General features: G+C 39.4%; 1 protein-coding gene across 1 annotated transcript in view; it reads left to right on the top strand.

Annotated features, from left to right (window-relative positions):
- nfatc3a (nuclear factor of activated T cells 3a) overlaps positions 1-12,160 on the top strand; it is an 82,751-nt gene that overhangs the window by 31,065 nt on the left and 39,526 nt on the right. Inside the window, exon 3 of the mRNA XM_041808945.1 lies at positions 2,815-2,977. Within this exon, the coding sequence (XP_041664879.1) occupies positions 2,815-2,977 (163 nt within the window). The remainder of the gene's footprint in view (positions 1-2,814; positions 2,978-12,160) is intronic.

Raw genomic sequence — 12,160 nt, 5'->3', positions numbered from 1 at the left:
GTTCATCTTTACTCATTAAACTTTAAAGTGTATTTTAAAGACTTAAGTTTTAGGTCTGAAAAATATTTAAATATCAGCTAAAATGAATTTGCTCATATGGGCATACCGGATATCATCAAAAATCCACTATTGTGCATCTCTAGTTTAAGTTAAATTATCAATAGGTGATCAATAGTTTAAGTTAACCTTAGTCAGACTGGAATTTGTTAACATTAAAAAGGCTAGGATGTGGCCAATAAATCACTGGAATAATTGAGAGCCAGTGTTTTGCTGATTTGATTATATGAATGAATGGAACAAGTTCTGCAATGAGGAGTTTTCAATTTTATTTGTTTTTACAGCAGGAGTAAATATGAATTGTGGTTTAAGTTTTTTTTTTTTTACACTTACGTGGACCCTAAAGAAACAAGTAAAGTTAAAAACTTGGTTTCATGGTTTCTGTTAACTAAAGATGCTATTCCAACAATCATGCAACAGGTGCATGACACATAAATCAATATGAGGAGTAGAAGCTTTTTTAGACTATAGAATGAACAATGTAGGTGGTGGGGATTTGGTTGTTTGGGACACTCTGACACCCTCCATTGACATTTGAGAAGGTTATGCTGTGTCAAGACATGGACCGCTGTTCTTGCTGCTATGTCACAAAGCTCACATTTCCTCTGTTCCCCTCTGCTCCTGTTACCGTGGCAGACCCGCAAACCCACACTTCCTGGGCCGTTATGTCATGGCTGCCATGAAGAAACATATGGGTTAGGATGCCTCTATTGCACTGTGTTAGTGTTAGATCTGAGATAGAGCTGCTGATAGGTTAGACCTTTTTTCTAAATCAAATTCAGAAGTATTAAGAGAAGGTCTTTGTTTACAGTTCAAACAATTCTCGTGGTCTTTAAAGAAAACAGAAAACAAATTCAGGTCCCTGTGTAAACACATCATGCATGAACTGAAGTGCTTTTCATATGAACTTTCCACATTGCTCATGGTAGGTGAATATATGAAATAGAACCCAGTCAGATTTGTAACCACAAGTCTGCATTAAGCTGATCAAAACACAAATATCAGCCACATACATTTTTATTCTAAATGTCTTTCCTTTAGATTTGGTGCCAGTCTCTGGAGCAGTATGTCAAGTGAAATAGTTCCTCTGAAAGCTAAACTCACATGTTTTTAATTCAATATGATCACATTTGTGTGCACTTAGCCAGCATTTGACAGGCATTTGGAAAGGGAAGAATTGAAAGAGTCAGTCTTTCTGGCTAAAAGTTTACAAACTTTCCCTTAAAAATTATATGTGCTGTCAAATATCTGTCATGCAGTGTGCTTGCATGCTAGGAGTCTCTTCATTCTCTGATGGAGCCAAATAAAAGCTAAGGCCACCATGTAAATGGCAGATAAAAAGCCTGGAGTGGTCAGCACTGATGAAGGGACTGGAGGGGAGCATGGGGTCGGCCCATTTGACAGCACGTGCTTGCAACTGTCTGTGGTACAGACAAAACCACTGACTCAGGTCAAACAAACACAGCCACAGGCATACAGACACACATGCATGGACATGATGAAAGAAGAGGCATGCTGCCTGATAAAACACCTGGGTTAGACACATGCAGATTGTGTTGCCCAAAATAAGTCTCTTTGATAATGAATAATTTATTATGTACTCTCCCAAGATGTGACAAGGGATTACATTGTGTCTTGTTCTACAATACAAGTAACTTGTCAAGTTGAATTCATGTGCTGTTGTAGTCCTTGAAAAGATTTAAAAAAAAAATAGTGAACCAATACAATAACCCCGGAAGATCATTTACCTAAAGAAAACCCAGTAACTTAAAGTGTGAAATAACAATTTTTGAGAAAAATGTTTCATATTGTGGGGCAGTGAGATGTAAGGATAAAACAAAAACAAGTTCAAGATTTTGATAATGTTTGCTTTATGCTTTCCTTTATTTTCTAATTATGACCAAAATTGAAAGCATTTAGGTGAAGATTATTTCCCAGGGAGGAAGTTGGGCATGTGACATAGCACTCTGAAATCTATGTTTTAGGAAAATATATGGATTTCACTTCACTTAAATAACATATGTTCAACAGCATTTGGAAAAGGCTGGGACTAATGCTAATGATTGATGACACTGTTTACAAAATATTTTTTAGAAAAAATTGAACTTTAGAAATCCAGTTTCTCAACAGAGAGGGCCACAGTTTTGTATTTTCGAGTGCAGCTGTTCAAATATGATTGTGGCCTACACTGACAAAAAAAGAGGCAGTGAGGAAAAACACACAATGCCAGCTACTGCTATGTACTGCACATATAATACACACTTGTACAGTGTTCATACAGGCTCACACCCACTCAGCAATTTACTCACTGTCTGACACACTCTCTCATCCCACCCGCTGTTCACTGACCCACACTGAAGACTCACAAAAGAAAAGCCCCTTTAGAAAGTGATTCACCGTAAAAGGCCTAACATGGTCTACTTAAAAGTGTTATGTTTAAGAACAGGAGTAATGCATGTGGGCATTCCAGTGATTCACTGTCTGCTGGGGCCAAGTACACTGCATGTAATACCCTCCTTTTACACTTAATCAACTGTCACCCCCTAAAAGGGGAATACCCGGGTTTGAACCTCTTTAGACAAGTCCTCTTCTTCAACCATAAGCTAGAGCAGCAGAGTTGCCTTGAGTGACCTTACTCTCTTATGTTTTATTCTGTAACATCAGCACAGAATAACTTCAAATATGAAAAATGTGATGCAAAAGCTTTTATACACTTTTAATACACTCTTTCAACGTACTTGTGTTTTTCCCCTCCAGGACTTCCTCGCTGCCTCCCTTAGATTGGCCACTGCCAAACCAGTTTGGACAGTATGAGTTGAAAATAGAGGTGCAACCAAAAGCACACCACAGGGCACACTATGAGACTGAGGGCAGCCGAGGGGCTGTCAAGGCATCATCCGGAGGCCATCCAATCGTCAAGGTAACAAAGTTGAATATTTTCACATGTTTGGGGACCATTAGCAGCCAGACCATTAGCAGTGTGATAAATCAGTAACTGTAAAGACAGTTACTCAGAACATAAACTTTCCTCTTTTGCCCTGTAAAACAAAATTAAACCAGTGATGCCTTTGCCATACTGAGGATACTATTTTTTCTCTGTGGTTATGGCTGCAAATGTTTGTCTGTGATAACTGAACATGGTGCTTGCCACAGTTTGATTAAGTTAGTACCCTTATGCCAAGTAGTTGTCTCACTCTCTTAAGTCAGCTCTTGAAATCAATCATTCAAGGAGAAAAATGCATTTAACCAAACTTGTTCACCTGAGTTAAATGACTGCTTGAAAGATTCAGATCTTGGGATTACTTTTTCCATACAACAGACAAATTTTACCCCCATAGTTTGAACAGGGAGGGCATTTTCATACTCATATTTCATGGAGCAAAATTTAAAAGATAACAAGAATTAGGCTATTAATTTGTTTGTATCCAGCCATATAGCTCAAACATCAGCTGAATATTGTGAATAAGAACATTACATTGACGTGTTTGCACGTGTGGATTGCCACATGGATTCTTTCCCACAGCTAGACTGCAGTCGGCCTGTTGTGGCAGGAAGACACCCAGGCAGCCAAGGCAAGGGTGCTGTCACTACAGCTCAGTCTGCTGGCCTGTTATTTGATAGCACCTGTGAGAGACTAGGTGAGCCTGCACAAAGATAGGGCTGCTGAGCGAGAGCTGGGAATATCAGTCCCATTAATTTTTCAAAACCACAGTGATAAGCTTCCTTTGTGTGTATGATTAAGAGCTGGACCATGACAACAATGGTTGAGTTCAGTTCAGACTAATTCAGACAGCTGTCCATCCAGCCAAATAGCACTGCCACACATAATTCACTATCCTTATTCTACTTGCATCCCTTTTCCAGTATGTTAAGTCTTTTTCATTGCTGCATTTTTGATTATAGAACAAAGTAAGCCTATTGTTTCATAAAACAACATGCAAAAGTATTTGGTCATGGTCTTAAAAGCTAAGCTAATAGTTTATTTTTGTATTATTTCGTTGTAAATATTTGATACAACATGTTCATTTTGCAAAACAAAAATAGTCTAACAGATAAAAAAATATATATTTAACAGCTGTGGACCAAGTCTTTGTTGTAATACCACAAAAACGTCGAGTTCACTGCCATTTCTTGCTTTAGAAACAGCCCCATGTCCTCATACATTCAGTCATGCAGGCTCCCTCCAGGCCAATCATTAACCATTTCAACCTCAGTTAGACCATGATTCTATCCTGCCATATGTGACGATGCATAATTTATCTGCCAAATTTTTTCAACCAAGCGTTTGCCATGCTTGCCCTCATTCCCCATCCCCAGAGGGAAATGTTGGTTATAGCAGTTTCCTTGCTGAAGCTAGTGAGCAGAGTTAATATCTTGGGTCAGACAAGGCAATTTCAAAGATCTTTAATCTGGAGTCTGCTCCAAAGGATCTACATGCTCAGCTCAGCTATTCAGTTTCAGATATTTAGTTAAGTAAACTTAAGAATGAAAGACACATTTGTGTGTTTTTGATAAGCAAATTTTGTAATGCAGCTTTTTCTAGATTATTGTGCATTTCTGATTTTTGTATAAATATTCTTAGTCAAGATTATAACCTGAACCACTGTCTGTAACAGATACATACATCAATTTGTTCTCCTTTTCTTAACTTTGGCATGTGCAAGTTGTTTTGAATTCACAACCGCCCCCTGTTATTTATTTATTATTTGTTTATTTTTATCCTTTATCTTTGCAGCGAAAACACATTGAGATCAAGGTCTGCTGCAATACAGTTAAAGACAGAATAAGAAAAACATAACATGGTCAAAATGATTACAAATACATTTGTAAACAAATATCCATACCTAAAAACCCATGCCCTTGTTTTGACCCTTGATAAGAGAGTTTATGCACCACAGTGATTACCAGATAAACATAGACATCCTGTCTTTGAGTCAGTTTTAAATGTAGATGCTAAAAACATTTACAGTGATGTAAAAACAACATTGCCTTGTTCTATGTATGATAGATGGTATCAGCAGTCGTCCAGCAGGTCTAACTGACATACTGTGTTTACTAAACACCCACTCCAACTTTCAAAGAACAGAATTTAAAGGTAATTTCTATGCTTTGTGAAGTTAATAATATTAATTAAGAAAGCCTTTTATAGTTTAGTATAAGATCAGATCTGTGGGGAAAATGAGGGAAAGGGCATAAAGCTAAAACGTGAAACTGAAGTAGATTTCAAAGACAGTTAGCCAATCATTTGGCTGTGTTAACAAGCTCGCACATATGTTTCCCAGGTGCACTGCAGGTGTGAAGCAAACTTTTCCCTTGCGGCAGAATGACACTGGTGCCAACATGTGTGATTGCAGCTTTTCCAAATTCAATGTAAATAAGGCTACTTTGGCTTTTAAGTTATTAAGGATCAGCAGTATTGTTGGCTAAAATCAATCAGCAGCTGTTTAATGTTACGTGATGTTGTTAAGTGTATCAATGTGAATTTAGAGGTATAAGATTAACGAAACTAATTACTAAATGGCCACTGTAATGAGCATTTGATAATTTCTTCTTTGTTTCAATTTCACAGTCATGCAAGCTTCATTTCAAGCTTGTGTATTTTACACTAAGACACTATGGTCCTCTAGCAATTGCCCTGTCGACATATTGCATTTCTCTCTCCTGCACCCTGCGGGACTTCTCTGTCTCCTTAGGTCTTGACTCTGGTGGCGTGATGTCACCAGATGACGGCATAGCTGCCATCTGGACATGTTGATGACTTCCTTTTGTGGCCGCGCTGTTGCCCAGATCAATGCACCACTGAGCTGCTGTGTCAACAGAAAAACAAAACAATGTCTGGGGAAGGAGCTGCAGGCCCACGGGTCTAGTTTACATGTGTTAAGGATCAAAAATGATGTAGTCAGTGTGTGTATGAAGAAGATTGGCGAGCTATGATGTCTTCATTCTCTGATTTGTTTTAACTCGAAGCTTCTTTGCCCTGGCTTTTTCATCATCCTAGTCTGACAAACAGTTTTTTCAGGGTCATGTCTAATGTCTTTGGATGATTTCTTTTGACTGGGAATGTTTTTGACTCTTGTAAGTATTTTGGAATAGCAAATAGTTTTACTCTTTAACAACGCCTTGCAGTTTTCCACCACCACTACCTCAAGTCATGATCAAAAAAGCCTGACTTACAGCCGTTAAAAAAATAAAGCTGGAAAGTCAACTTGCATGCAATGAAGTTCACCAGATGTCTCTAGATTCATTGATATATGAATATTCTTTTACCCCTAAACTCTGTTTTTAAAGTTAATTTCATTACATGCTGCTTGTGTGTGCTTCTTGGACCTGCACACTCTTTGTGTCTTCCATAAAGATGTTCCCAGCCTCAGTATAATTTTAATTCAATTGTTCTTATTCAGCTATCCAGTCCAATCCAATTCTCTTTATTTATGAAGCACATTTTAAAAAACATGAAAGTTTACCAAAATGCTGCACAGTAAAAACACAGTAATAGAACACAAACAGCAGAAATAAAAATAATGGCAGGAAGATATAAAAGCAAATAAGAGCACCATAAAATCAATAAGAGGAATGGAAAACACATGATAAAAACAAATAAAAGCCATAAAAACACAGGGACAAAGAAAATAAAAGACAGGGATCCCCAAACTCTCATGCTGAATTAAAAGCCAAAGGATAAAAATACATTTTTGTGATGTGGTAGGGTGGCGGACTTTTGGATTTCAAAAGGTAATTTATTCCACAATTTAGACACCGCTGCAGGAAAGGCTCAATCACCTCTGTTTTAATCTGGTTTTTGGGATGATGAGGTCAAGCTGATCAGCAGACCTCAGGGATACCGGGGGTTGTACGTCAGAAATGTACTGGGGTGCTGATCCGTTGCAAGATTTTAAAACAAATGATGACATTTTAGAATGAATTCTAAATCGAATGGGGACCAGTGGAGGGAGGCCAGGATCAGTGTGATGTGTTTATGTTTCAGTACCTGTTAAAAGTCAAGCAGCAGCTCATTGGACCAATCATAAACGTGCAAGAGAAGCCTGATTAACCCTAACACAAAGTGCTTAACAGTAGTCAAAACATGTAGAAATGAAAGCATGAACCACTCGTTTAAAGAGTTTTTTCATGATCCAATTTAGAATCATTGTTGACCTTTCCACAAAGATTTGTAACTGTGAGTTTAAAATAAGGTAACAAGGGGTCCAGGTCACTAAGAGGTGCATCCAACAGTCTAGTAGAAATTTCATAGAGCTGCCATAATCTCAGCTAACTTTAAATTGCAATTTTGAGAGGTGATCTGTGCTGCACTTCTGTCCCTGTAACGTGAAATCCAAACTGTGTCTTAACACACTAGATATGTTGGAATAAGGTTGCTGTAAACATGTGAAAACACTGAGCTCTATGTGTGTCTTAATTTTGATTTAGATTGAAAGTTGTTCATCTTTTTCCTGGCTTGGTTTTATTTGAGCAGGACAAATATAGGAGCCCATGAAAGCCCTGGGCTTGACGGGGAATTACCCCGCCTCCCTAACGCTACAAAAAAAATCACAGAGCAGTTCATCTCAGTACAGTCTGTTGTTAGTTGATGTCACTGCCTTCAGTGAAAGTTAACAGCCAGCTGAAAGCTGTGTTTTTGTTAATTGTGAGGTGAATTTTTAAAAATCTATGAGCTGCGGTGGCCTATGGGTCATTGAAAATATCATTACAGAGAGGTTTGTGCCAGAAAACAGTAAATTTAACCATCTTTCCCTCTGCTCTGGTACAGAGTCAGGCAGCTAAGCCCTGGTCAGAGGCTTTTTTTTTTGAGAGAGAGAGAGAGTTGCATTTGTCGTGAGTGGGCGTGGCTTCAGTTTATGAAGCCGACTCGCCACACCATCCAAAAGCAGATATTACTGCCTCAATTTTCATGATTTTGAAGCTTCATTTTATAACATGAGAGTTGTTTTTCATGAAATTTGACCTGGTGTCTCATAACACAGTGAAGATCTTTGATCACTTAACATGGACTTAAATGATTAAGATACTTTTTTAATAAGGTAGATAGGTACTGGCTTTAGTCTCTGAGAAAACTCATCTTAGCCCAGCTCTTTAAGAAGAGACAAATATTTGTTTTCGAATGCAAGTGTCTTGTTTACACCATAAAAGCAACAACGCTTGGTTTTTCCTCCATGCTGTCGAGATTTAGTTGTCAGTCCCAATATGAACTATGATGATGGAACGATGGTTAAACAAACCCCAATGTAAACTTAATGTGGCTCTACCACCTATATAATTTTGTGCTTTTGAATTGAAAGCCATGGTAACTTGTGCTCAATAATAAAAAATAAAAAAAATCTAACTATTTCAATGAGCAAAACATGAAACTACAGTGTAATGTGATAGAGAATACTTAGATATGCTAGACAGACGTGGAGGTGTTAACCAGCTGTTGATCAGTCTAGCCAGAGCAGACAGATTCTACAGTAGCTAAAATAACAAAGACCAAAAGCGTGGAAGTTTACTTTGCAATGTTTTGACAGACATGATTCATTGCACTGGGTTCTGTGAGGAATGCTGTGTATTTCAGAGCAAAAACTGATCCTCAGGGCTAATTCTGTGTTCGCTTTTGCAACATCAAATGTAACTTTATAGAAGTCCGTCCATCAGCGATGTTAGTAAGGCCTGTATTCAGAGAAAACAGCACAATGGTAAGCATGCAACAGAAAAACTTGAACTGAATTATTTACAACATAGACAAATTTTAGAAAGCTGTTTATTCCTGTGGTATTGATAATAATGTTCAACTGCTGTCCAAATGTTTCTTAATATTGTTGTCCACCTGACTTTTTAAAAATAATTGTACACTGCGTGGCCTTGTCTTTGCCTGTCTGACGGGCTGTTTTAGCCATTCCTCTGGGCCTCACTGCAGACCATAATCGGTACACCTGTTGCTAGGAGACATTTAAGTCCAAAGCCTCTCTGGCTGGCTGAGGTATCCTTGTGCGTATTTAACCAGCTTAATTGAGTGCTGCAGCACCCACACAAATATAAGGAGCCCCACTGGTATTACCTGCTAACACGAGTAGAGGCAGGCAGACACAACAAAGAAAAGCTGCCAGATAGAAACGGTAACAGTCACACGTACAGCATTAGAAACCACAGCACTTAGCACACAAACACAGCTAAAGACTGGATTTTATTATTTGAAAGTCAAGAAAGAAAAACAGACATTTGGAAAGATATGATGCCCATTTTTAAGCATGTTGTGACTGTTAATAAATCTAAATGAAGCCACGGTGTCTGGTAACAAGGATTTGTAATTGAATAGGTCAGAAGCTGTCCAAGACAGCCATATATTCCTACTGGCTTGGATGCATTAAGTGATTTTGATTCCAGTGATTGAATGCAGGGCCGTGACCCCATTACTGTCTGTTTCTGTCATTCACTCTCACATTTTGAATGCTTTTAACCCCCTTTTTTTCATTCAACCCCCATCTGATAAACTGTCTTCCTGTAGTGTAACCTTTGCCATACCGTACAGACATCTCTCCCACTCATCATGTGTCTTTCAAGAACCGGCTCTTGTAATGGTGGGACACATACAATGCAGAGCTATGTGGTTTGCACTGTGTGAACTGGCTATGTGTTATGTAGCTTTGCCTCGGGGCTGTATTTGATGTAAACATGTTGGAGGCTTGACTCTCATTTGTTGTAATCAGGCTTAGTGCTCAGTGAGAAACTGTCAGTGAGAGGGGGAGAGAGAGAGGTGTGTAGGTAGGTGTGTAAGAGAGACAGGGAGAGAGTGGGGAATAACAGGAATTGAGTGTGGCCCAGTCTGGCAAGGCCATATACAGCCCTCATGCAGTATACAGTAAACGCTACTGTGTGTGAGTTTGTGTGCCTGCATGTATTGACCTTGTTTAAACAAACAGTCAACTGGCCCCCTGGCTCTCTCTGCCCTCCCCAGTGTGTTGGGCAAACAGCAAGCTTGTGCAAGCTGCACTGTTTATGTGGTTGTGCTTGTCCATAGATCCTAGGTTGTGGTGCCACAGTGGGGGAAACCACTGCCAGATAAAATGAACCCACTCGTGACCTTGACCATCATGCTCTGGTTTTTACATCTGTTTTACACACATGCTAGCCAGACTGTCACACATAAATAACACACATTCTTTTTAATTCTCTGTCTCACACAAATACATCACTAACCGGTCCAGAGCTTACCCCGGTTAGTCTACTCATTCTAGCACACATACAGCCTCTGTCACAAGCTGCAGGGCTGTAGTTTACAGGTTGAGTCTACGTAGCTGCTCGCTCTAACACAAGCGCTCCTGCACACCTACACACACACATACACACACGCAGTCTCACACAAAGTCTCACCATGGCAACCGTGGAGCAACACAGGGAAACAGCTTGGCAGAGTCAGGCGCTCACTGTGAGAAAGTGTCGAGTTACGGCAGAGGGCTGGAGAGCTGAGGAAGGTGAGAGGCGAGGACAGGGACGGAGAGGAGAGGGTGACAAAGGGAAAATAAGTGGGACAAGGATGAAATCAAAAATCAAGGAGAGGATGACAACAGGAAAGAATTACTGCAGGCAGTTGCTGCTGAGGCTCAGTGTGTGAAGAGAGCCAGGGAGAAGGTGATGGTCTCCCTCTTTGCTCTCAGTATGTAAACATCCCATTTTTAAAAGTCATACAGCCCAAATTAGGTCTTAAAACCACTGACATCTTCATATTTTGAACTAAAGGTTAAAACCTCTGGTTTTTATGTATGTCTGGGAGTCATTTATGTGCTGTGATTGGAGATGTTTTCCCCTCTGCTTGCCTTATTGCTGGATCAGTGGAACAGATGAAGGCCAAAAATAAATGGGGACTTTATTTAGCGGGAGCTGAGTATGTAACCGTATCCAGCTGTTTTATTTTAGGGGAGAGGGTTCATCCTAAACTTGATCCACAGTCAGAAGCGACAGCAGCAGCGGCAGCCATAAGTTAGTTACAGGCTCTGATGAGCACAGGCCCAGGGACATGTGACTGGATTTAATGTCAGTGTGGTTTAATATAAGAACTGATCTCTATCAGGCCTCAGTTACTTTGCTGACTGACCAGCTGGGCTCATGCATTATGGACAGGCAAAAAGGTGAGGAGTTAAAAGTGCAGAGACCACCCTCCTGTGGTATTTCACACTCAAGCATAGATGTAGGGGGCGGTGGAGGGTTGTTGCAGGAATGTGAAACAAGTCAAGGATGTGTGGTGTATGTGTTTCATGGTGGAGAGGTGTCCTACTAACAGACAATGGTATCCCGCATGTGTGCTTGTTTACATGCCTCACTATTGCAATTGGTGCTTTCCTCATTTTTTTAACTGAAGGTGTAAACAGGCACTCGGAGTAAGCTTGAACTGCTGGCAAGAAGCTGTGGCATTATGGTACTCGACTTTTGCCACAGAGTTTGAATGCTATCTAAGTGATGCCAAACATATTGTACATGTTAGAAAGACGACAGCACATGTCGAACACTTACTAGTGCTGGGCAATTAATCGAGTTTCCATTCAGTTACTGTTTTAACAACCCATGGTCATTAAGTTAATTGTGATCTAGCAATTACTGTGCCACATGCTATATTACACTCATAAATGTAATAGTGTTTGTGGTTATACTTTGGCTAACTAAGTAATTATTTTCTTTATTTGTGCTATATCATTATTTTCATCAATTTTGTTTTTTTCACCCGTTTATTTTCATTTATTGCTTGTTTTTTCAAGGTTTTATGAATGTTTAAATACGCTTTAAATCATGATCTCAAAACCAATCAAAGTAATCCAGATTAGGATTTTTGTCATAATCAAGCAGCCCTCATGTACACTCTCTATGGATGTAGTGTCAGTGATGTCAGCCACAGGTTTCTAAAGGGAAGCGTTTGAGGCCCAACAAAGGCAGCCGCCATATTGGAAATGCTTTCTCAAACTAACTTTTACTTATTTTTTCCATTGGCAAGAAGCTGGAGCTGAATGGGGCCTTCACCTTCCTGGAAAATGGCTGCCTGTCATTCAGATCTACAAACTGATCTTGAATAATGCAAGTTCCCAACTCTAAGTCTTAATTATATAAAAAGGATGAGTCA

The sequence above is a fragment of the Cheilinus undulatus genome, linkage group 1 (assembly GCF_018320785.1).
Source record: "Cheilinus undulatus linkage group 1, ASM1832078v1, whole genome shotgun sequence".
Classification (NCBI taxonomy): Eukaryota; Metazoa; Chordata; class Actinopteri; order Labriformes; family Labridae; genus Cheilinus; species Cheilinus undulatus.
The sequence above is the reverse complement of the archived record's forward strand: the minus strand, read 5'-3'. Positions and strand labels throughout refer to the sequence as shown.